General features: G+C 34.7%; 1 protein-coding gene across 4 annotated transcripts in view; it reads left to right on the forward strand.

Moving 5' to 3' along the window:
- BRCA2 (BRCA2 DNA repair associated) overlaps positions 1-26,385 on the forward strand; it is a 56,587-nt gene that overhangs the window by 14,987 nt on the left and 15,215 nt on the right. For 2 of the 4 annotated variants that reach the window (XM_082366276.1, XM_082366273.1), the window contains exons 11-21: positions 186-4,880; positions 6,764-6,859; positions 9,738-9,807; positions 17,281-17,687; positions 18,163-18,344; positions 19,102-19,289; positions 20,919-21,089; positions 21,585-21,939; positions 23,665-23,820; positions 23,924-24,068; positions 26,105-26,226. In XM_082366276.1, the coding sequence (XP_082222402.1) occupies positions 186-4,880; positions 6,764-6,859; positions 9,738-9,807; positions 17,281-17,687; positions 18,163-18,344; positions 19,102-19,289; positions 20,919-21,089; positions 21,585-21,939; positions 23,665-23,820; positions 23,924-24,068; positions 26,105-26,226 (6,587 nt within the window). The remainder of the gene's footprint in view (positions 1-185; positions 4,881-6,763; positions 6,860-9,737; positions 9,808-17,280; positions 17,688-18,162; positions 18,345-19,101; positions 19,290-20,918; positions 21,090-21,584; positions 21,940-23,664; positions 23,821-23,923; positions 24,069-26,104; positions 26,227-26,385) is intronic. The other 2 variants (XM_082366275.1, XM_082366274.1) reach the window with 2 other exon arrangements.

Here is a 26,385-nt window from a genome sequence, read left to right on the forward strand (position 1 = left end):
AGTTGGGAAATGTAATAAATTCAAAATAGAGAATATTTAGAATTCTTTTAAACCTGACATTCACTTCTTGCTTTTCATGTAATTCTTGTTTTAGACACTACCTTTTTAACTTAGTGGAAAATATTTAGTGAATGTGATTGATGGAACTGCAATTTCATCTTGTCACTTTGTGTCTTTATGCTTAGGTTTATTGCATTCTTCTGTTAAAAAAAACTGTTTACAGAATGATTCTGAAGAACCAGCTTTGTCTTTAACCAGCTCTTTTGGGACAATTATGAGAAAATGTTCTAATAATGAAAGCAGTTCTAATAATAATAAAATAATATCTCAGGATCTTGATTATAAAGAAGCAAAAATTAATAAGGAAAAACTGCAGTCATTTATAACCACAGAAACTGGTTATGTGTCATGTTTGCAGGAAAAGCACTGTGAAGATGATCCAAAAAGCCAGAGAGTTTCAGATATAAAGGAAAAAGTATTGCCTGCAGTATTTCACCCTGCATTGCCACATTCAGAGGAATATAGTGATATTCTCTTCCAATCCCAGGAGAGCTTTTTACATGGCCATGATAATACCACCATTTTAACTCCTAGCTCCAAGGATCTTCTGTCAAATCCAGTTGTGATTTCTAGAGGAAAAGAATCATATAAAAATATGTCAGAGAAAATAAAATCTGAGAATTGTGAAGCTGGTTTTGAATTAACCAAAAGTATTTCCATGGAAAAGAATCAAGAAACATGTGTTTTAACTGAAAATTCTAAAAAAGCTGAGCTGTTGTCACCTGAAAAATACGTAACAGAAGCATCACCTTCTATGAAGGTACAATTCAACCAAAATACAAATCTCACAGTAATCCAAAAAGACCAAGAAGAAACTGCTTTAATTTCAAAAATAACTGTCACTCCAAACTCTGAAGAACTTTTCCCAGACAAAGAGAATAATTTTGTCTTTCAAACAACTACTGAAAGGAATATTCCTGTTTTAGGACATATTAAGGAAGTTCATGAGGCAGACCTCAATTGTTTAAGAGAACCTGTTCCCAAGAACTCTGCCATAGTAGCATGTACAGACATAGATGACGGACAAGCAGCCAAAGTGTCACTTACAAAAGATTTTGGTTCATCAGATGTAGTCCGTGATCTTGCAGAGAAGAATAGAAATAGTGTAAAGCAACCACCAAAAATGACTCTAGGTCAAGATTCAAAGTCAGATGTCTCGTTGGATATAGATATGAAATCAAACAGAAATAATGATTGCATGGACAAATGGGCAGGACTCTCAGATTTGATTTCAAGTCACAATTTTGGAAGTGGCTTCAGAACAGCTTCTAATAAAGAAATAAAGCTCTCTGAACACAACATTAAGAAAAGTAAAATGCTCTTCAAAGATATTGAAGAACATTATCCTACTAGCTTAGCCTGTGTTGAAATTGTAAATACCGTATCATTAGAAAATCAAAAGAAAGGAAGCAGACCTCATGAACTTGATTCACAGTCAGTTAATACTGTATCTGGATATGTGCAGAGTAGTGCAATTGTTTCTGATAGTGGAAATAGTCACACAACTCCTCCAGTTTTATCTTTAAAGCGAGACTTTAATTCAAACCATAATTTAACACCTAGTCAAAAGGCAGAAATTACAGAACTTTCTACTATATTGGAAGAATCGGGAAGTCAGTTTGATTTTACACAGTTTAGAAAACCAAGCCACATGTTACAGAGTAATCCATTTGAAATGCCTGAAAACCAGATAACTGTCTTGAATACCACTTCTGAGGAATGGAAAGATGTTGATCTTCATCTCACAATTAATGCCCCATCTCTCAGTCAGGTAGGTAGCAGCAAGAAATGTAAGGGTATAGTTGGAGGTAAGCAAAAGTTGGCTTGCTTGTCAACAACAAACTGTAACAAAAGTGCTTCTGGTTATTTAACAGATAAAAACCAAGTGGAGTTTAGGGGCTTTTATTCTGCTCGTGGCACAAAACTGAATGTTTCTAGTGAAGCATTGCAGAAAGCCATGAAACTGTTCAGTGACATTGAGAATGTTAGTGAGGAAACTCCTGCAGAAGTAGATCCAGGAAGTTTCTCTTCAAGTCAGTGTAACGATTCTGATGTTTCAATGTTTAAGGTAGAAAATTACAGCAATGATAAAAACTTAAGTGAGAAAAATAATGAATGCCAGCTAATATTACAAAATAACATCGAAATGACTACTGGCATTTTTGTCGAAGAATATACTGAAGACTACAGGAGAAATACTGAAAATGAAGATAACAAATGTACTGGTTTTGTTTGTAACTTAGAATCTGATGGCAATGCTTCAAGTAAAAATGATACAGTTTATATTCATAAAGATGAAAATGGCTTGCCATGTATTGATCAACAAAACATACATCTAAAATTATCTAGCCAGTTTATGAAGGAGGGAAACATTCAAATTAAAAGTTTGTCAGATTTAACTTGTTTGGAAGTTGTGAAAGCTGAAGAAACATTTAATGTTAATATGTCAAATAAAAAAGAGTCAACCGCTAACAAGATGAGGCAAAATATAAAAGATTCTGATGTTTTTGATTTGTCCTTTCAGACTGCAAGTGGGAAAAACATCAGAGTCTCTAAAGAGTCTTTAAATAAAGTTGTAAATTTCTTTGATGAAAAATCTGCAGAAGAACTGAATAATTTTTCAGATTCCTCAAATTCTGAATTACTTTCTGGTGTAAATATCAACAAAACAGACATTTCAAGTCATGAGGAAACAGATATGGTCAAAAACAAAATATTGAAAGGAGGTGACCCAGTTGGTATTAAAAATCAAGTACTGACTCTCCAGCAGAGACCTGAATGTGAAATCAAAAAGATCATAGAACCAACCATGTTGGGTTTTCATACAGCTAGTGGGAAAAAAGTAAAAATTGCGAAGGAATCTTTGGACAAAGTGAAAAATCTTTTTGATGAAAAAAAGCAAGATAATAGTGAAATCACTAATTTCAGCCATCAAGGGGCAAAGACGCTGAAGGACAGAGAGGTATGTAAAGAAGGGCTTGAATTAGCATGTGAGACAGTTGAAATAACTGCCCCAAAGCATGAAGAAATGCAGAATTCTCTAGAGGAGAAAAAGCTTGTTTCTAAGGAGACAGCCATGCCACCCAGGCTCTTAAGTGATCATTTATACAGACAAACTGAAAATCTCAAGATATCAAATAGTATCTCTCTGAAAGTTAAAGTACATGAAAATATAGAAGAAGAAACAAGAAAAAGTCCTATAACTTCCTTAAGTAACAGCATGTCTAACAGCTATTCATATCATTCTGATTTTTCTCATTCCAATGAGTTATTTAATAAGTCAGAGTATCTCTCAAAAAATAAAAGTCATAATTCTGATATTGAGTCAGTAGTGAGGAATGTCAAAGATAGAAAAAACACTAGTTTTTCTGAAGTACTATCCACTGTAAGAGAAGCAAACATAAACCCACAAGCTGTAGACAAAGATAGTTGTGTTCAGAAACTTGTGACTAACTCTTCACCATGCAAAAATAAGAACACAGCTGTTGAAGTGGCCATATCTGGTTCAAATAATTTTGAGACAGAGCAACCTGCACTCAGTATAGCAAGTGATAAAATAGCCTTTGTTTCTCATGAAACAAAAGTGAGAGAGAGGTTTACAGACAACTGCAGGAAGGTAACTAAGCAAAACACTGAGAGTGAATCAGGCACTGGCCGAACAAAAATTGTGACAGGTTCTCATAAGGCATTGGGTGATTCAGAGGATATTATTTTTCCTAACTCTCCAGATAGTGAAGAACATAGTATGCATTCACACGAGGTTTTTCCTAACATTCAAAGTGAACACATTTTACAACATGACCAAAGTATATATGGATTGGAGAAAGTTTCTAAAATACCAGTTTGTCACATTAATTTGAAAACTTCTGATAAATGTAAATTTAACATGGGAAAATGTCCCAAGTCAGTCTCTTCTATAAATGTTTGTGGGATTTTTAGCACAGCAAGTGGAAAATCTGTACAAGTATCAGATGCTGCATTACAAAAGGCAAGACAGGTATTTTCTAAGACAGAAGATAGTGCTAAGCAACTCTTTTCCAAAGTATCATTTAAAAGTAATGAAGAACATTCAAACAAGTTTGCAAGAGAAGAAAATACTGTGATACATACCCCCCAAAATTTACTATCATCTGCTTTCTCTGGATTTAGTACAGCAAGTGGAAAACAGGTTCCAGTTTCTGAGAGTGCCTTTTGCAAAGTTACAGGAATGTTCAAGGAATTTGATTTAATTGGAACTGAATGTAGTCTTCAGCATTCACCTCCATCTAGACAAGATGTATCAAAGATACTTCCTCTTTCTTGTATTGATAAGAGAACCTCAGCACACTCTGTAAGCTCCAAAACAGGAAACGCCTATAATGAAGAATTTAAATTATCAAACAACTATAACATTGAAAGTGGTTCTTCAGAAAATAATCATGCTATTAAAGCTTCTACATATCTCTCTCAGTTTAAGCAAGACAAACAACAGTTGATGTCAGGAACCAAAGTATCACACGTTGAGAACATTCGTCTTATGGGTAAAGAACAAGCTTTACCTAAAAATATAAAAATGGAAATTGGGAAGACTGAAACTTTTCCTGATCTTCCTGTGGAAACAAATACAGAAGTTTGTTCTACTAACTCCAAAGATCCAGAAAACTATTTTGAAACAGAAGCAGTAGAGATTGCCAAAGCCTTTATGGAAGATGATGAGCTGACAGATTCTGAACTTCTAAGCCACGCCAAACACTCTCTTTCTACGTGCCAAAAAAACGAGGAAACGGTTTTGATAAATTCAGGAATTGGAAAAAGAAGAGGAGATGCACTTGTCACAGTTGGTAAGTGTCTGTTATTTCCTGTTGGTTTCCCAATCACTTTTTAAATTAAGTGCTTAATAATTCTGATATGCTAGCTTGTAGCAATTAGGATATTATACACTGAGTATATTTTTTTCAGACTTTTATGTGTAGTTTGGGAGAATGCGATTTCACTCGTGATATCACTGAGTTTGTGTACCAAGAAGTCATTGGTTGAGTCCTGTTTACATACATACACATAGAGAGGGAGAGAGAGTGCAGAGGTTCAGACTCTGGGTCTTAAGAACTTTAAAAGTTAGTTTCTAATTACAGGTGTTGGTTAGCTTGCTTTTTTTTTTTTCATCCAGGAAGTGTTCTAAAATCAGTTACCATTAGCAAATAGTATTCTGGTCTTAATGCCATCTGGCGTATGTTCTAATTTCTCTTTTGAATGTAGTATGTTTACTACAACTTAGTTCAATTATTAGGTTAATTGGATGTTTGTTTTTTTTTCTATTAGTATCTCTGACTAGGAGTAATCTTAAATAATTGAATCTGTTGATCAGTTACAATTAAAGTAAATAAAAACTAACTCTCCAACTTTTAAGTGGATGATCTTAAATACCTAGCTCCTGTTTAAAAACTCTAGACTGGTAGAGTAGTTGAGTTACCACAACTTTTCTTGTCCAGTCCCTTCACATTACAGAGAAAGACACTGAAGCCAGTCAGTTCATTCTTCCACTTGGTGCATTTTGCCCTTAAGTCATCCTGGTGGATACAGACTTGCTTAATCAAGTCTTATCCAGGTCACATTCTTTACCAAGTTTATGTTATGGGCAAAGTAGTAAGTTTATAATACTTACCTTAAACCGTTGCTGTTCTCTAGTGCAAAATTCTGAGGTGCAGACGCTTAAAGATATTCATAATTCTTTCATGGAAAATAATGGCTTTATTTATAGGACCCCGTTTTGTTCATGTGTGAACTAAAGTGGGTTGGCCTTATGCTTAGGAATAAAAACAACTCAGACTTCTACTAAATGTGCTCAACAGCATCACTGTTTCATTTCCCTCACTTCTGTTAGATATAAATATATATAGCTTAATCAGCTTCTGGTTACTTGAATAGTACAGGTTCTTGTCAAGCAATTAAGTCACTTTATAATCTAACACTTGATAAAGCCTTGCATGGACATTTTTACTTACTAAATCCTTCAAGTTCGCTTTCTTAAATAAAACGTCAATTCCTAATACCCAGTGACTTTGTGGTTTATCTCCACCTTGACTGTATGCAACTCAGGTTTCCAATAAAACTTGATTTATACTTTTAAAAAAGTATCAAAAAGCAAAGTATCTTTTAACACATATTATCTCAGGATGACATGGAAATGCATAACAAATTATGGTTTAAGTTTACTCTCAGCCTTTGTAGAGTTTTTAAATAAGAAGTACGTATTACTTTTGCTAATACTTTAATGTAATTTTGGTAATTTAAAATCTTTTCTCCTACTTACTGACTCTAATTCAAGGACCTATATAATAAATTCCTTCTTGAGTGTAATGCAAAAAAAAAAAAAAAAGTTGAAGAAATTTTGTTTGTCCTTATTGCCAGTAAACCTAGAGTTACTAAGTGGCAGTTTATTAAAAAAATAGCTTATCTGTGATATCTGGTAACACCTGTTTATCCCTGGACCCTATTAAATAGTGGTATTTTAAATGGTCAAAAAATAATAGAAATTAAGTTGACGTTGAAAAAATAATTTTCTCTTTCAAAATAGAATTTTCACTATTTAAATTATAATTATGTATTTTTTAGTTAACATATTGTAAGAGTCAGTACTTTAGTTTTAAAAAAATGGACTATAGGCTTTTTTTTAAAAAAATTGATATTATTTGTTTTAAAAACATGTATGGAAATTTCCTTTTAGGAGAACCCCCAATCAAAAGAAACTTGTTGAATGAATTTGACAGGATAATAGAAAATCAAGAAAAATACTTAAAGGCTTCAAAAAGCACTCCAGATGGTAAAATTTGCTTTTTATCCATATCTTTTTCCCCTCTGTAGTTACTATACTTAGTATTCTTTAAGTTATTTTTCTTTGGGTATGTAGGTAATTGGGCACACCTTTACAGTGTGGTTTGTTAAAGCTTACATCTTGCCTTGTTTTGTTATGTGAGCTTTTCCTTCATAATACCTAGTATAATGTGGAGGTTTTCCATAATTGAGAAATGTGAAATGATAACAAAATAATGGCTTTTAAAATAAAAAGCTGTAAGAATTTAGTAAGAACTTAGAATACTTTAAGCTCAGGTTCTAGAATCTAGTTGATTTCATAATATTTATGTGAATCAGTTATTTAATTGAAAAACAGTGACTTTCGAATTATGTTATTTCTTATACATTTATTAGATGGGATTCTTCAGCAAAGAAGAGCTTTCCCTTAACAACTGGGGATGAACTCTATAGTTCCTCCTAAAAAGGCAGGGTAAATATTGAATTCTTTCCCTTTACTTACCAATTTTCAGAGTAAAGAGTAGTTGGTATAGTAATCACTACTAATGGTAGTAAAGGAATTTTTTTCTTAGTTGAGTAAAACTGATTTCTTAGATTTTTATTTATAATGTATATATAAAGTTTAAAAGAACACATTATAAATAATGTATTTCTTTACAAAAGAAAACATTCTTTTTGATGCTCAAATCATTTCAAATTTGAAAATGGAAACCTCTTCAAGTATTTCCTAAGAGTTTTTTTTTTTAATATGCTTTAATTAACCTTTGAACACTTTCTTGCTTTTTATTATCACGAGATTTCCTAGGGAGTTGTTGTAATTCCCTGCCCCAGTTCTAGAATCCTTAGAATCTACAAAGATCCTTCCAGTGGTTAATATTTTTTAAAAAACAATGTTTGAATGCTAACTATGCTCATAGCTGCTGGTGTATTTTTTATTAATGCTGCATTCTTGGTTTCTAATAGCATTAACATATTTACTTATTTGCTTTATCTTCCAGCCATGGTTCTCAAACTTTTTGATCTCAAGATCTCTTTATACTCTTAAAAATTATTGAGGATCCCAAACTGCATTTGGTTGTGTAGATATATCTATTTATATTTGCCATATTCAACATTAAAACTGAGAAATTTTAATATTTGTAAATATTAAATATTGTGCATTGGTCATTTTGAAAATATTAGTTCAGAGTTATGCAGCTCTTCCAAATGTTGACACATTTTATTATACAATCTTAAACAATTACTTTTGTTAATGTCACCACTGATCTAATCTGAAAATTTAGTATTGGGAAATTGTCAAGCTAACAGCCAGATACAAGCGTTCCAAAATTGTCATTTTGTTTAAAAGCTTGAATTTTACAATTCAGTTTGTTTGGCAACAGATACTCTCACTTGTTTTTTTGTAGTGATAAGCTCATTTCATTCATTTTTGAAGAAATGTCTGCTGAATACCCAAGTCTGAAAGATTGTGGTTTGTTGGTTATTCTTTCAAGTAAAAATGGAATTCTTTGGGACAAAAATGATTAGTGCAGTTCACATAAAGTGCATTTCCTCAAGACAATTATTGCACTAAAGTATGCAGCAGGACATACCAGCAGTGCTAATGTCAACACAGTGAGAAAGATATATATAACTTCTTCTCCTCCTCCTTCTTTTCCTTCTTCTTCTTCTTCTTATTATTATATGATTATTATTACGATAGTTTGACAGCTTGGATCCCCTTTAAGGGTTGTGGGTTCCTCCCACCCAGGGTTCCATGGATCACTCTGAGAATCACTGTCTTACAGTATATGTATAATAGCTTCAAGTTTACAATACCAGTGTTACTAAATACCAATAATAAAACTACTAAGGGAAATTAAAAATTCTTTGCAGTTTTTGTCCTAAGAATATATATCATTAAGAATGTGGAGTCAAAGTTCTGTGTTCAAATGCCACTCAAAATAATTATTTTGTTGTTAACAAGTTAATAATTAGGTTAGATTCATTTGTTTTAGTTAGTTTTCAATTTTAGGATTTTCTTTTTTTTTTTTTAATTTTATATGTGAATAAATAGAATGTTTACATAGTTCATTCATCAAAAGTACAGAAAGGTTTACTTGGAGAAGCCTTATTTCCATCACCATCTCCTCTACACTGTTCACCACCTTCCTCACTTCTTGCTCACTATATTGGTAACTATTTTAAATGGTTTTTGGTCTATCCTTTTAGGTTTCTTTTTGTAAAAATAAGTAAATATGTGTATATATGTTCTCATTACCTTTCTTTCTTACTCAAAAGGTATCAGTATGCACATGGTTTTGTACCTTCTTTGTTTGTTGTTTACTTTAGAATTTATCTGGAGATCGTGCCTTAATGAGTATCAAGAGATCTTCCTCGTTCTTTCTTGTGGTTGTATAGTACTTGATCATGTGCCTGTATCAGTGTATTCTGGTTTATTCAACCAATCCCGTCCCTACTAATGGACTAGTTTTGAAGATTTAAGAAGTACAAGTTACCTGCTGAGAATGAATAATATCTACAGTTTAGCTTGTCAACCTTCATAAAACTAAATTTTAAATTTGCATTGGCAATTCACTAACACATTTGAGTTATGATTAACATCAGCTGACTAAATTTATACTGATTTCTTATATATGTTTGCACTGTGAGTTATTTGGTATTAATCATTATTAATTTGTGAATCAAATTTTTGATGGTTACTAACTAAGCATTCATTATATGCACTGAAAAATTTTAAATGTATAATTTTCTCACATTTTTGTGTAAATATTTACAATAAAGTGTAATGAACAGACATAGGAAATAAAATCTCCCATTAGATTTTCATTAATACATAATATAAAAGACATTTCATTAATACATAATGTAAAATAATATTTTTCTAGGCACAATGAAAGATAGAAGATTGTTTATGCATCACATTTCTTTAGAGCCAGTTACCTGTGGACCCTCTTGGTAAGACATGTTTAATTTTTTTTTTTTTAATTCTACTAATATAGTGTAGGAAAAATGTGGGTTTTTTAAATAAATATTTCTGTAAATACTGGCTCTAACATATAGTACAGACATTAACACTTCCCTTTTTTGAAAGCCTGCATCAGGATTAAAGAATTCTGTACTTTGGTAGTACTTTATAGTGCTGTGCATATTATTATCTCATTTTTAATAACTTTGTAAAGTAGACAAACAGATTTTATTGCAGTTTTGTGGATAAGGTACTGAGGTTGAGAGGGATTAAGGAAATTACTCAAAACCAATTAATAAAGGTGGTGTATATTATATCTCAATTATATTAGTGAAAGTGAAAGAAAAATTAAAGATGGCATATGTTGAAAATATGCTTTTATCTCTCCTCCCTCTCAAAACCCTACTAGTCACTAAGAGAATTTTTTTTAATGTATAAATCTGTAAGTACAGTGTTGTTTCAGAAGAAACAACAAAATTTTAGAAGCTAAAAATCATGAATGATTTAGAAAGACATAGAAAGCTAAAACCTGACATTAGAGCAAGCAGAGAAGCTACTCAGTTTCCCCTGAAGAACCTGAGAAAGACTCAAATTGGCAGCAACATGTACTTCTGAAGGTGAGGTAGAAAATAGGAAGATTAGTTGAAAATCTGTTTAAGAGACATCTACATCCCCTCCCCCACTGCACGCAGGCAATTATCCCTCTTCTGTCAAAAGACCAGAAGGTCATTCTCTAGAGAAGATGAATTGGAGGGATTCTGATTTGGGGATGGGTTTGGGGGAAGATTCTGAAAACAAAGATTAAGTAAAAATCTGGATGTCAAGTAGTGAGACTCCCTAGCCTCCTTCCCACACTTGGCTCCCAAATGCTGGCAGCCAGTCCTCTAGGCGGAACACTAGACGATTGTTTCTGTGGGTAACAGGAATAGAAAAGACTGAAAATACTGACAGTTGTGGTTACTTAAGTTAAACTGCATACCAGATCACCAGACAGTGAAGCCAACAACTGACAAGCCACACCAGCACACAGCTTCCAGTCAGCTCTTCAGTGCTTCACACTTAAATGAGAATAGATAATCAAGGATCACTAGTCATTGGAAGAAAGCCTCTGGGAAAGATAGTATCCAAAGTACAAAAAGCAAAGGACAGAAAAGGAACTTAGAGGAAATAGAACATGCAACAAGAAGAAAACTTCAAAAAAAGTACTAATATTTTCAGGAAAGAGAACATATTGCATCCTTAAAATAAGAACAAGTTGCTATAAGAAGAGCTCTTGGAAATTAAAAATATGATGGCACAAATAAATTAACTCAGTAGAAGAAATAGAAGATAAAAGTTATGAAAACTCCCAGAATATAGTACAAAAAAGAAGAGGAGATGAAAAAGGAATGAAAGATAATTTTAAAAGTCCTGTGGCTCTAACATCTGAAGATTTGGACTTTGAGAAAGAAGTAACAGAGGAGAAATACAAGTTTTCAAAGAAATAATTTAAGATATTTTATCAGTACTGAAGGACATGAGTTTCCTTGATTAAAAGGACCCTCTGAGTAAGCACATGAATAAAAATGACCTGTACTAAAGTATATCCTTGTGAAATTTTAGAACTGTAGGGGCAGAGAGGAACCTTAAAATTTCCAGAGGGCAAAAAAATCAGGTTTCAAATAAAGTTTCCCGAGTCATAATGGTATGAGTCCTCTCATCATTAACGGTGGAAGCTAGAAGGTTATAGATTCTAAAGTGTATAATACAGAGCAATACCTTTAAAATTCTGAAAGAAAACAATTTTCAACCTAGAATTCTACCACTGACCAAAATATCAAATAAGTGTGAGGATAAACATTTTTCAGATGTAAAGTATCAAAAGGTTTGTCTCCCACACACTTTTCTCACGGAGGTAACTAAAGTCCATAAATCAGAAGGAGGAAGATACAGGATTTAAGAAACAGGAATTCAACATAGGAGAAAGGTAAAGGGAATCATCAGGATTATACAGAAGGGGGAGATCCCAGAATTACAGCTGTGTGGCTAAACCTAGACAGTTACCCAGACCATTTTGGAAGAATAAAGCCCTGGGAGAGTTTGCCTACAAGAAAAAGATTAAAGCAGAACCTGAAGTATTTTAATGTATTAAGAAACTTCTTGGTAAAGATGGTGAATTGAGCATACTCACCTACTTTAATTGCCTCGCAAATTTTTACCAAAACAACCATGAAGGAATTCATACACACACACACACACACACACACACACACACACACACACACACACACACACACACACAGACACACACACACACACACACACATACGTCCCCTCCCCAAAGACAGGGAGAATGGGAGAGGAGAGACCACAGTGACTACATTGTTCAAAGCATACATACAGGAGAAAACTGATTTGAAAGTGGTAGTGGGGAGAGGAGAGAACCAACCATTTTACACTAAAGCCTCAGAAGCTCAGGAACTGGTGAATCTTCAGAATTGGGTGGTGAGGGACTTCCCTGGTGGCGCAGCGGTTAAGAATCCACCTGCCAGTGCAGGGGACATGGGTTCAAGCCCTGGTCTGGGAAGATCCCATGTGGCGCGGAACAGCTATGCCCATGCACCACAACTACCGAGCCTGCACTCTAGAGCCCGCAAGCCACAACTACTGAAGCCTGTGTGCCTAGAGCCCGTGCTCCGCAACGAGAGAAATCACTACAATGAGAAGCCTGCGCACCGCAACGAAGAGTAGCCCCTGCTCGCCACAACTAGAGAAAGCCCGCGCATAGCAACGAAGACCCAACACAGCCAAAAATAAATAAATAAATAAAATTAAGAAAAAAAAGAAAGAAAAAAGAATTGGGTGGTGAAGAAGGAGCCAAAATAAGGGTATATAGGTTGAAAGTCTATTTAAGATGCAGTCAAATCCCCTCCTTCACTCCATGAAGCTGGGCACTACCTCTTATGCACTCTAACAAAAGACTAGAGGTTAACTGTCCAGGGAGGGTACAATACAGGGTTTCTTTATTGAACACACTAGGCACAGTTGAAGGCAGGAGTAATATACTGAAGGCAGGGGGATCAGGTTAATGTGTGCACACTGAATGTTCGGGGGCTCTCCTCTCCAGGTCTTCTTCCCCCACTCAGCTTCCAGAATGCCGGTAGCTAAGTTTTCACTGTTGGAAGCTTCCAGTTAATCTACAGTGTTGCTTACAATCAGTAACGGTGTACCAAAGGCTTCCAAACAGCTCTTTGATCCCTGACGCTTAAATATGAACAGACAACCAAAGATTACCAAACATCACAAAAACCAAAAATGAAATAACCAAAAATCAAACTAATGAAAATAACTTAGAAGAAACACTATTCAAGGAGCAGAATGAAAAGAGAATTCTATATATAAAGCTTAGAGTTTGGGTGTGAATGAATGATAGGTACATAGAAAAGTAGCAGAGTTTTAAAAACAAACCAATGGAAAGCAAAAGTTGTAAAGATAGGAAGTACAATGAGTATGTACTACATATTAATACCACATAATACTTTTTACTAATATAACACATTCAGCTGTAAAAAGTATTTAGTCATGATGTAAATGTGAAATATTGACAGAATCAAATACATAACTTGGGAAGATGAGGAAAGGAGAGAGAGAAAGAGTGTTTGGTAAAGTGAAAGTGGTCTTGTGGGAGCTAAATCTTCATTCTCCATGGTGGCTTTTCAATAGAAAAAAGCCCAAAAGAAGCAGTTACTGAGGTGTCTCTTATAGATAATGGGTGTGAATATCACAGAAGCATCTCAAATTGTAGACAGCAGTTGTAAAATCTTTTCTAATGGTAAATTTTTAAGCCCAAAGATGTGGTTTAAATTGCATTAATGTTATCTTTTCAAAAATAACTACTTGTGGCATTGTTGAAAAAGTCATCGAACTGTATTCTGGAATATATTTTTCAGCAGGCTACTAATATACATGTTTTGAATGTAGAAATCCAGGTGATTATTAAATTTTTCATTTTCAAAAACAGGTTTTAATATTAAAAATAAAGTAAATGCTTACTTATCTACATATTACCTTAATTTACTCATATGATGGGAAAACAGTTTTATGCATTTAACAAACAGGTATTAAGCACCTTTTCGAAGTATCTAATTTATACTGTGTTGATAGATGAAAAGATATGTAAGTCCAAGTCAGATTGCTTGTCTTGGAGCCAGGCATGAAAAGAATTATTGTGCTATAAATACTAAGATGAATATAATAAAGTGATGTAAGAGCATAGAAAAATTGGCAGCTTAATTATGTGACAAAAGCTTAATAGGAAAAGTACTTTAGATGGAATGTAAAGAATGCTGCTTAAAGAGGGCATTGCAAATCTGGAAACAGTAAGAAGTTGTGTGACTTTCATCATGGGTTTTGGCAGGCTGGGGGTGGGGTGAGGACTGGGAGGAAACACAAAGAAATGGAGAGAGTAGGACCAAAAAGGAAGCCTCCTGTATGTCATTTCTGACAAGTCGAAACCTGGATAGGCGATAGTTTGTGTTTGGAAGTTTAAGAAGAGAAGCGACGTAACCAGATTTGTGTTTTAGAAACAGACCAGAAGAAAATGTTGCAAGGAGATTAGTAAGGAAGTAAAGGCCTTAGTTTAGTTAGTACATGTGGTAGAGAGCAGAGAGTGAGTGGAAGATAGATTTAAGATTTGGCCAGAGAGTCATTAACTGAGAGTGGCAAAATATCTCCATGTGGATTCAAATAGAGGTCTTGATCATAACTTGCAAAGCAAACTCCTCATTTTCACAATATTCTTCATATTTAAAAACACTGGAGTGAAAAATCAGTGAAAATAAGTTTTGGAGTGCCCAGGTTTATTCATTCCTGTGCACTTGATCTCATCTAGGTCTATTCAAGGAAACCAGTCCAGCCATTGTCCCCTCTCCCTCCTGCACTGATCATTTTTCCACTTTACTGGATTAGTCCCATCAGTTTAGGTAGTTGCTGTAAATCTCGCGTCTTGAAGAGAAAAGCCTCTCTTGACTCCTCTTATCCCACCAGTCCATTTCTAGGCCCCACTTAAAGCACATCTCATGAGAATTGTCTCAGCTCACTTTCTCTACTTCATCTCTTCCCTTTCTCTCTTGAGCCCATCCCAGTCTTTCATCACGACCCACTACCCCTCATCAAGATTACCAGTTACCATTTTCTTTACTCTGGCTTCTGGGACATCTGTCTTACGTCTCCTCCTATCCCACTGGCTGTTCTTTCTTACTCTCCTTTGCTAATTCTTCCCCTAACTGCTAAATGTTAAATTCCCCCATGGTTGAGCTCCAGATGGCTTCTCTTCCTGCCCTTCCTCCCTAGTATCTCATCCACTCTCATGACTCCGTATACCATCTATTTGGTGACAGCTCCAAAATTAATATCTTTAGCCCAGATTTCTTCCCTGAACAACATATTTATTCAGCTACCTACTTGACATTTTTATTTGGGTGACTTATAGACATCTTAAATGTAACATCTCCAAAGCTGGTATTCTTTCCCCTTACCTGTATTCCTATAAATGTAAAAGTCTAACAACTCTGCTTTCAAAATATACCCCAAATCCAATCATTTCTCACCATTTCCTCCCTTAACACCTGGTTCAAGTCACCATAAAACTGTCTAGATTATTTCAACAGAACTGGTCTCCTTACTTCCTACTTTGCCTCCCCCCACCTCCCTATACACAGTGAATTTTCAACAAAGAAGCCAGAGGGATCCTTTTAAATATAAGACAGATTATGTCATTTCTGGACTCAAAAACTGTTCCATGACTTCCCATCTCCTAGTACAAGCCAGAAGTCCTTACCATGGTATGCAGGTTCTTTGTGATCTGGCCTTTTTGCTACCTTTCCAGTCTCACCTGCTAACTTTCCCCTTGCCTGCTGTGCTCCAGGCATACTTGTGTCTAGCCCAGGATGTGATGTCCACTCTTCCTGTAGCAGTCTTCTCCCAAATCCCTTCATGGCTTTCCCTCTCACTTCCTTTAGGTCTCTGTATAAATGTCACCTTATCAATAACATTTTCCTTACCACCCTATATAAAATATCATTTATTTATTTCTGCTGGACACTTCCTGTCCCCCTTACCATGCTTTAATTTTCTCCATAGCATATATAATACCAATTGACATATTTACTTGTTTGTTTCCCTCCACTAGAATGTAGACTCTATGATTTTGTTTCATTTGTCACTATATCCCCCAGCCAAAACACTGCCTGGCAAGTAGTAGGAACACAGTAAATATTTGCTGGATAGATGAATGGATAACTAAATAAGTTGTAGGGTAACTTCAAGTTCCATGGGCTTAGGGTTGGGTAAAAGGAAGTATGGGGTTTTCAACAAAATATCGAGGAAGAACATGTACGCTAGGGAAGGTGGTAGGTTTGGTTTTGGACATGCTTAGTTTGAGATGAGTGTGGAACATCAAGATAGGGATGTCTGGTACTAGATGCAGTTCAAAGTGTAGGAATAACACCTGGGGAATGTCGGGCATAAAGATACAGATTGATATTTTTATTGTTAGATGGTAATTTAAGCAATGTAAATGACTCATATCACCCAGGGGAAGTGTCTAGGGAAGAAATCCAACTTTGGAGGCAGGAAGATTTTTAAGAGAAAGAGGAAAAAAACAGTTAAAAAAAAAAGAAGGAAAGAAAGAAAAAGAGGGACAATCGTGGTGTAAATATTCACGGTGAGAATTTTAAAAATGAAAAAGTAGTGAAAACTGTTAGAGATCAAGCAGAATGCGTTTACACATGAAGCTTTTTTTTATTTTGGTATTGGGAGGTCATTAGCAACTTTATTGAGAACAGTTTCTATAGACTAGTGGGGAAAATGAGAGTTCAGAGAGTGGAAAGTGAGGAAGTGAAAATAGCTACTTTAGATTACCTATGGAGGAAGGTTGGCCATGAGGGGTACGTAACAGTATCAGCTTGAAAGGGAGATAAGGTTGAGAAAAAAGTCTAGGGTGGGCAAGGCTTTCTGAATGAAAAAGGTGTAACAGATGGTAGAAAGAGAAAGGAAGGAGATGGAATAATCATTGCAAGAGTGGGGCTCCCGAGGAGACTGGGATACTAGATGGGGTCAAGAATACAGGTGAAGAGGTTACCATGAGAAGAGGACGGGTAGACAGACGTCTGGGGAAGGAGGTAAGTGAGGAGCTGTGATAGACCTGGAGGAGACAGACGGGGGAATCCATGTTTGACAGATTCTCTTCTCTCATGTTTGTAGGTGGTTAAGTCAAAGGCTGGGAGTCAGTGTGTGAGAGATAGACTTGGAGAGTGTGGTATTGTTTTGGAGGGCAACCATGATGAAATGCAGAACGGTTACCAGAATAGGATTGCCATGTAGCAACTGAGGGTCTACAAAAAAAAATACATATTCCAAAACATTTATATATATGTACATTTACTGGTAAATAATCAAGCTTAAATATTTTCTCCCCATTGTAGCACAAGTACGGAAAGGCGAGAAATGCAGAATCCAAATTTCACTGCATCTGGTCAAGAATTTCTATCTAAATCTCATTTTTCTGAACACCTGACTTTGGAAAAGTCTTCAAGCAGTTTATCAGTTTCAGGGCAGCCACTTTGTAAGGTTCCTGCCCCAAGAAATGAAAAAAGGAGACACTCGATAACTACAGGCAAACCAATGAAAGTCTTTGTCCCACCTTTTAAAACTAAATCGCATGTTCACAGAGATGAACAGTGTGTTAACAGGAATACTAATTTCGAGGAAAACAAGCAAAAACAAAAAAACATAGATGAACATGGCTCTGGTGATGGTGAAAATAATGTTAATGACAGTGAACTTCATCAAACAACTATGCTTTTCACAAAGGGTGAAGAAGAACCTTTAGGTATTGTGTGAAATTTTGTGTTGACGTATTTTTGCCTTTCAGATATATATTTCTTATATTAAATAACACCTTGAGGATTTTTCCCCCTTTTATGATGATTACTAATTTCAAAACCTTTTGTATTGCTTTAGATTTTTCTGTCCAAAGATTAAGTTTAAATTACTCTAATGTTTTCTTTCAAAGGTAGCTAATTGTAGACATTCTTCTTAAAAAAAAAAAAAGCTATTAGACACGCAGTCTAGGACAGCTATTATTGGATTATGATTTTTATCAGGCTACTAATTTTCTTCCAAATTCGAAATAAAAATAATCTATTTCTGTTCTTTTAGAAACATTTTTCAAGTAGAAACTTTTTTTCATCCCTTAAGATTTAAAGTTAGAGCAAATTGATATATATCATTTTATAAAACAAGGGTTGTGCTTTTAAAATTTTATATTCAATTTTATTTTTTGTTAATTATTTATTCTTTAATAGATTTAATTACAAATCTTCAGACTGCCAGAGATATACAGGATATGCGAATTAAAAAGAAACAAAGGCAACGTATTTTTCCACAGCCAGGTAGTCTGTATCTTGCAAAAACATCCACTATGCCTAGAATCTCTCTGAAAGTAGCAGTAGAAGGCCGAGTCCCCACTGCATGTTCTCATAAACAGGTATGCTTTTGTCTATAATGCTAATTAATAGCTTTTATAGCAATGTGTAACTTTATTTCATTAACTGGCATCTTCAGATTGTGTAAAGAAAACAAATTGATGCAGAAATGGATGAGTAAGATCATCTTGCTTCCTAATCAGCCTGCAGTGGCAGCCTCCTTCTCCTCTGCTGCCTTATCCTACTAAAGTGATCAGTGCTTCAAAATTACAATTTCTCTTTCACCCTCAAAATGTATTCATTTTATTACTATAAGTGCTCTCAGCTGGGTGTTAGAGGAAAGTAGTCTCATTGAATTTAAAGTGTGAATGACTCATAACCCTGAACCTGCTAAGAGCCATTTACATTTTTAAAAGGATTCTTATTAAGCCAGTACTATCTAGTTGGAATTTGGGGCAATGCAGAGGTGAGAGTCTGGGCCCCTTCTGAGTTTTTTTAACTTAAGAGGTTTTCTTAAACATTAAATTACTTTTTTATCCCCACAACGACTTCCTATGGCAGATATAGCAGGAGGCATGTACACAACGGGAATGGGAAAGGTGCAGCAGACTCTTGAATGTATAGGTCATTTATATTATGTAAAAAGTTTTTAGCTTCTATTAAGTACGTTACATATTTTTATAGTGAATATTTTCATATTTAAATGAAAAACTTTGGGTAGATTCAGTTTGGGTGTGTTATAATTTTTTTTTTCTGTGAAACATTCTTTTGTTTGATGTTTTTTACTCATCAAATTTTTCTATCATTTATTTTGTGCAGCTATATAGGTACGGTGTTTCTAAACATTGTGTAAAAATTAACAGCAAAAATGCAGAGTCTTTTCAGTTTCACACTCAGGATTATTTTGGTAAGGAAAGTTTATGGGCTGGAAAGGGAATACAGTTGGCTGATGGTGGATGGCTCATACCCTCCAATGATGGAAAGGCTGGAAAAGAAGAATTTTATAGGTACTCTCTGCAAAAAGAAATTTTGTATTAACTAACTTTTATATGTTCCATCATCTCTCTCTTCCTCACAAGTCCCTTTTTATCTTTCCTTATCTCTCCTGAACTTAAAAATTTGGCTAGAAATCAAAAGTTTATACATTGAATCATTCTAAGTACATGTGGTTCACTTGATATTCTGTTGAAATCTTTTGAAAAGTGAATTTTGGTTTGTCTTAGGATTTAGTGCATTGGTTTTTCTTAAACTAGGACATTATTCTTATAGCTTTTACAAAATAAAGACTGATAAGAAAAGTTAAGTGTGAGTTGGCCTTATAAACCCACACACATGTGTATACTTGTGTGGATATTCTCTTTCATTGTGTATTTCAGTAAATGTAAAATATAAAAAATAAAGTTAAACAGAAATACTTAAATATCAGTAATACCAAGTGACTAGAAAACTCCAGTGCCCTAAAAAATCAACAGTTTAGGAACTATATATACTCTTAGGATTCTAGTGTTTATACAAACATAATTTTAAATGTTTGCTATCAGGGAGGTATTACCTCATGCCAATGACAAGAGATAGGAGACCTTTCTCCTGTGTCCTTATTTTTGAGATCTCGGTATATCTTTCTAAAGTTTATAGTTTTGAGAAAAGTGGTAAAATATTTTTTCTTTAAATTTTTGTTATGTTTTTGGAGTATTTTAAAACACGAATGTTATTTACATCTTGGTACTTGTCCCTCATAACAAATATCAGCTGTTGATTCTAGTTGGAAAAGTAACAGCTGTATCACTTAATTGTATTAGGTAGACTGCATAGTGTAGAGGTTGAGTGATTACTCTGTAATCAGGTGGGCATGGTTCAAACTGTTCGCGTGTTGAGTCTCAAGCTGTGTTTTTGATGATTCAACAAATATTTATTGAGCACCTACTATGTGTCAGATACTATCTTGGGTACTAGGGATAGCAAAACAAAAAAACTCTGCCCTAATAAATCATATATTCTAGTTTGGGACAGGGAAAGAAAAATTTTAAAGGAAATAAGTAAATGGTATAGTATATTAAAAAGTGATAAATACTTTGAAGATAAAGCTGGAAAAAGGGGGTAAGAGAGAGGTGAGGAGAGGTACAATTTTTTAAATAGAGTAAGAAGGCAATGTGTAAGGGTACTGATGCTGGTGGTTGGTAGATAGGAGGGTGGAAGTTTATGGAAGTTCTCTTTTAATTAGTTCTGTTTATGTAGTGCTGAGAGTGAGAATGGGAAAGGAGGAGGAGTTGTAGATTTGAGCAGAAAGGGCCCAAGTTGTAGATTTGAGCAGATATCAAGAAGAGAACCAGGACTAGGTGATTTCTAAAAACAATCTCTTTAACAAGAAATATATAATCTAAAATATAATTATTTTACAGTAAGGATCTCATTTTCCAGTTGAAATAATTGTATTGACTGACATGTTAAGTGAAATTTTTATTAGCATATTTTGATACATGTCATTTTCTAAAATTATAATACTTATTATGTTAACTCATAAAAACTTATTGAATGATCTTGTACAATTTAGTTTTTGTGCAAAGAATAGTCGGGGTTATTGAATTCAATAACATCTTACCTGGCTTTTATTATTTCTTCTACCTTTATTTGTTCAGAGCTCTGTGTGACACCCCAGGTGTGGATCCAAAGCTTATTTCTAGAGTTTGGGTCTATAATCATTATAGATGGATTATATGGAAACTGGCAGCTATGGAATTTGCCTTTCCTAAAGAATTTGCTAATAGATGCCTAAGCCCAGAAAGGGTACTTCTTCAACTCAAATACAGGCAAGTTTAAAGCGCTATATTATGTAATCATATATTGTATGGGTCAGACTTCTGTGCTGTCTGTGACTTGCACATCAGAGCCAGTTGTTGGTGACAGCTGCCATCCCACACTGCTGTTCAGTTGTATAGCGCAGTTCTCTTGTCACCCTCCAGCCCCCACTTAAGAGCAATCACACATTCATACACCCTATGCCTCCCTCTTCTCCCACCCTCTCCATAACCTCTTGGCACATGAGAAGAATATGAATTACTAATTTGATCCACTATTCAGGGATTGCTAGTAAAGCATTTTTGCATTTTGGGGGTTTTAATATTTAATTCATATTTTAGCAGTATAAAACTTAATATATTACCAGCTACCAAATTTTAAATTCTCTTCAGTCTCAGTATTCAATAAAGGTATTTAATTTTTATTCTCAATTATTCGGTGACTTCTTTTTACAATGAAATTCTAGAGCCAAAATTTCTAAAATAATTCATTTTTTTTCTTTTTAGATATGATATGGAAATTGATAGAAGCAGAAGATCAGCTGTAAAAAAGATAATGGAAAGGGATGACACAGCTGCAAAAACGCTTGTTCTCTGTGTTTCTGAAATAATTTCATTAAGCACAAATATATCTGAAACTTCTAGCAGTAAAACTAATAGTATGGATACCACAAAAGTGGCCATTGTCGAACTTACAGATGGATGGTATGCTATTAAGGCCCAGGTGGATCCTCCCCTCTTAGCTCTCTTAAAGAACAGTAGACTAACTGTGGGTCAGAAGATCATAATTCATGGAGCAGAGCTGGTGGGCTCTCCTGATGCCTGTACGCCTCTTGAAGCCCCAGAATCTCTTATGTTAAAGGTAAATTAAATTAATGCACACTCTTGGTAAAAATCAGTCACTGATTCAGTTAAATTCTAGAGAGAGTTTACATTTAAATTTTTAAATTTACTTATGCCTATTAAGGATGCTTTGTTTCTTGAAAATGTACTGATACTGTTATTCGTTTAAGTGGCATATTTCTCAGATAGTTAAATATTTGTGTTTTCGGAAAGCCAGAGATATTTACTGAGCTGAAATAATGCAGTTGCAGTCACAGAGCAGGAGTAAATTGGCACCGGATGTTTGATTTTGGTACCTGTAGCCCTCATGTTGTTGTCATAGTATTGCTCTGCTTCCACTGTGATTACTTGGCCAAATCTCTGTTCCAGTATGATTAGAACATTAGATTTCAGTGATTCTTGGATATAGAATACTAAAGTACACCTTTCATCTCTATGTAGATTTAAACCTAGATAACAGGACTTTGTCATGTTGAATAGTCTGTAATATTGCTATCAGAAATGACTGCTAATGTTGCACAGTCAGATTCACTTATGAGGTAACCTTGTAAAGAATTTACTTCTGTTGTATTCTGGATCACTGTAGTTCAGGAAAGCATTTTAATAAGTCAGTCATTTTTAAGTTAAAGAGATAATTTGTCATTAACTTGAGTTGCTTTCAGTCAGGCTGAAACAGGCTTTTGTTTTATGTTGCTTAGAATATCAAAGTTGCACTGGCTTTCAATTTTTGTTTTGTTTTTATCAAATCAATATATGTGCATAATTTCAGAACTCAAGTAAAATAAGGTGTATAGCCTGCCCCACAAAAGCAGTCACTGATGCAACCCTGCCTAACCCCGCTTCATGCTCCCCAAAGGCAGCCACTTCCAATCCCTTTGGCTGTTTCTTTTGCTTATACTGTTAGGTCTTCTTTTCACCTTCAGTTTAGACATTAACTGTTAGCTTCCTGCTATGAAAGATGAGGAGTGAAGTCCGTACTCAATGTTTATGTTATAATGACTGTGAAAAATATTTTTTGCAACTCAGCATACAATATACCATGATTACATTTCCTTTCTTTACAACTTACTGCTTTCCCTGGAGTTATTAACTGTCTTGTCTTTTTTGTTTTTGTTAATTTTCTGTATCCTTATTACCAGCTCATTCCCACACAGGAGCCATATAAAAATTGTCTCACTATGTTAAAATATCTTTATCAGTTCCATTTCTTTTTCTTGGAGATTCCTTGGATCTCTCCATGTTCCTGCTCAGTTCTGAAGTGGTTATCTTCTATGTGTGCTGCACAGTTATTCTTGAAATTATTTTCACCTCTTTCTGTGTTAGAAGCCCTCTACTCTGGATTCCATACCTTTCTAGATGTATTCCCTAGCTTTAAGGGCACACAACCGCCAGAGGCTTCTTGAGAAAGGGAACATGCAGTGTTTTTTTATCTTATTACAAGGTTGGCTGAATATAGAATTTGAGGTTGAAATATTATAATTCCTTCAGAATTTTGAAGACATTTCCTCTATTACCTTCTTGCTTCTGGTATAGTTTCTGTTAAGTTCAGTGCTGGTCTTATTCCCAGTCCTTTACTATGTGATCTGTTCCTAAGACGTTTTTAAGATTGTCTCCATCATTCTGAAATTTCACAATGAGGTGATTTGGTGTCAGCCGTAAAAGAAGGAAAATTATTATAAAATCTGAAATAGAATTGAATACAGGTATATATTTAACTTATAAATGAATTTATTAATTTGTCCAGATTTCTGCTAACAGCACTCGGCCTGCTTGCTGGTATGCCAAACTCGGATTCTTTTCCAATCCTAGACCTTTTCCTCTTCCCTTGTCATCACTTTTCAGCGATGGAGGAAATGTTGGTTGTGTTGATATAATTATTCAAAGAGCATACCCTATACAGGTATGATGTATTCTTGAAACTGACTCTGTATTTCTTTCTTTAGAGACAATTAATTTGAATAATCACTCCCTACCCTGTATTTCTGTTTGACACATTATTACAGTGGATGGAGAAGACATCATCTGGATTATACATATTTCGCAATGAAAGAGAAGAAGAAAAGGAAGCAACAAAATATGCAGAAGCCCAACAAAAGAAACTGGAAGCCCTATTCACTAAAATTCAAGCAGAATTTGAAGAGCATGAAGGTAAAAATGAGTTGTATTTACAAGATCTTTTTTTCAGAGTTTCAGAGGCTTCTAACTGGGTGAATTGTCTTTATTTCTAATTCTGAATTTGAATTTTTTCTGATTTGAAAAAAAAAATATTACATAGGTAAACAGATAAGCATTGAATTGGCCCCAAAATATCACATCTTTATTCAACATAGTGAGCTTTTAGATCCTCACAGATTGTCTTAGGCAATTAAACATTACATACCTACAGCACTTTTCAGAAGTCTTAATTAAACTGGCCCATAAGCTTTAGTACTAAAGTATTTGTAGCATCGATTTTTGGTATTAGAGGAAAAAAAGCAGCAAGGGAAAGAACTATCAAATTATTCTCCCCAAGCTGTTTGTCATTCTCTTTCCTCTGTGTCCTTATCTACATTATAGAACTTGCATTTTTGCTGTTGTAGTTGTTGATCTTTATGTTTTTATACCTGGAACTAGAGCTTATTTTCCCTGTGGCATCAATTTGAATAATAAAAATCATAGTGTTTTATGCTTAAAGGACATGAAATTTTACTTTTTTTATCTACCTTTTTTTATTGCAGAAAATTTTATGTTCTCCTGCATTTCTTCATGATTTTCTTTATTTTTTTTAAATTTTATTTTTTATACAGCAGGTTCTTATTAGTTATCTATTTTATACACATCAGTATATACATGTCAATCCCAATCTCCCAATCCATCACACCACCACCCCCTCCCCCCTGCAGCTTTCCCCCTTTGGTGTCCATACATTTGTTCTCTACATCTGTGTCTCAACTTCTGCCCTGCAAACCGGTTCATCTGTACCATTTTTCTAGGTTCCACATATATGCGTTAATATACGATATTTGTTTTTCTCTTTCTGACTTCACTCTGTATGACAGTCTCTAGATCCATCCACGTCTCCACAAATGACCCAATTTCGTTCCTCTTTATGGCTGAGTAATATTCCATTGTATATATGTACCACCTCTTCTTTATCCATTCGTCTGTCGATGGGCATTTAGGTTGCTTCCATGACCTGGCTATTGTAAATAGTGCTGCAGTGAACATTGGGGTGCATGTGTCTTTTTGAATTATGGTTTTCTTTGGGTATATGCCCAGTAGTGGGATTGCTGGATCATATGGTAATTCTATTTTTAGTTTTTTAAGGAACCTCCTTACTGTTCTCTATAGTGGCTGTATTAGTTTACATTCCCACCAACAGTGCAAGAGGGTTCCCTTTTCTCCACACCCTCTCCAGCATTTGTTGTTTGTAGATTTTCTGATGATGCCCATTCTAACTGGTGTGAGGTGATACCTCATTGTAGTTTTGATTTGCATTTCTCTGATATTTAGTGATGTTGAGCAGCTTTTCATGTGCTTCTTGGCCATCTGTATGTCTTCTTTGGAGAAATGTCTATTTAGGTCTTCTGCCCATTTTTGGATTGGGTTGTTTGTTTTTTTAATATTGAGGTGCATGAGCTGTTTATATATTTTGGAGATTAATCATTTGTCCGTTGATTTGTTTGCAAATATTTTCTCCCATTCTGAGGGTTGTCTTTTCATCTTGATTGTAGTTTCCTTTGCTTTGCAAAAGCTTTTAAGTTTCATTAGGTCCCATTTGTTTATTTTTGTTTTTATTTCCATTACTCTAGGAGGTGGATATCATGATTTTCTTTATGTTTAACTTCATGTTCTAAATAAATCTGCAGGAAAATGGGACTCAATATTTGATTTACTTAAAATTATCACTAGCTCATAATTAAGTGAATCATGAAATCATTTACTTACATGAAATCATTTTCATGTAAATCATGTAAATTTCATGTAAATCATGAAATTTACAAATTGCTCTAATGAAGTAAACTCTTTGTATGAGAATTTATTAAACCATGAATACACTAGTTTCAAATTTTCCTGGAGAACTTTTAGCAAATAAGTGGTTTATTTTTAACCTTCCTTCTTTGGGTGTTTTTTTTTGTTGAGTTCTCTAGTTTTCACTATTCTTAAATTTATAGTTTAGCTAATTAGTGTTGCTTTTTTCCTAGAAAATATAACAGAACGATGTATACCATCACGTGCACTAACAAGACAGCAAGTCCGTGCTCTCCAAGATGGTGCAGAACTTTATGAAGCTGTGAAGGATTCACCAGACCCAAGTTACCTTGAGGTGAGAGAGTAAGCTGGCCTACAGTGAGGCTAATCTTCATCCTTCAACGTGGAAAGCTATAGTCACTCATCTGGCCATTACAGGAAGCACTGTGTTGAAATGCTGTGTTTCTCCAAGGGATGTGTACCTCAGTGATGGGGTCCTCAGTGATGTACCAAA

Source organism: Balaenoptera borealis (assembly GCF_965194805.1).
Source record: "Balaenoptera borealis genome assembly, chromosome: 18".
Lineage (NCBI taxonomy): Eukaryota > Metazoa > Chordata > Mammalia > Artiodactyla > Balaenopteridae > Balaenoptera > Balaenoptera borealis.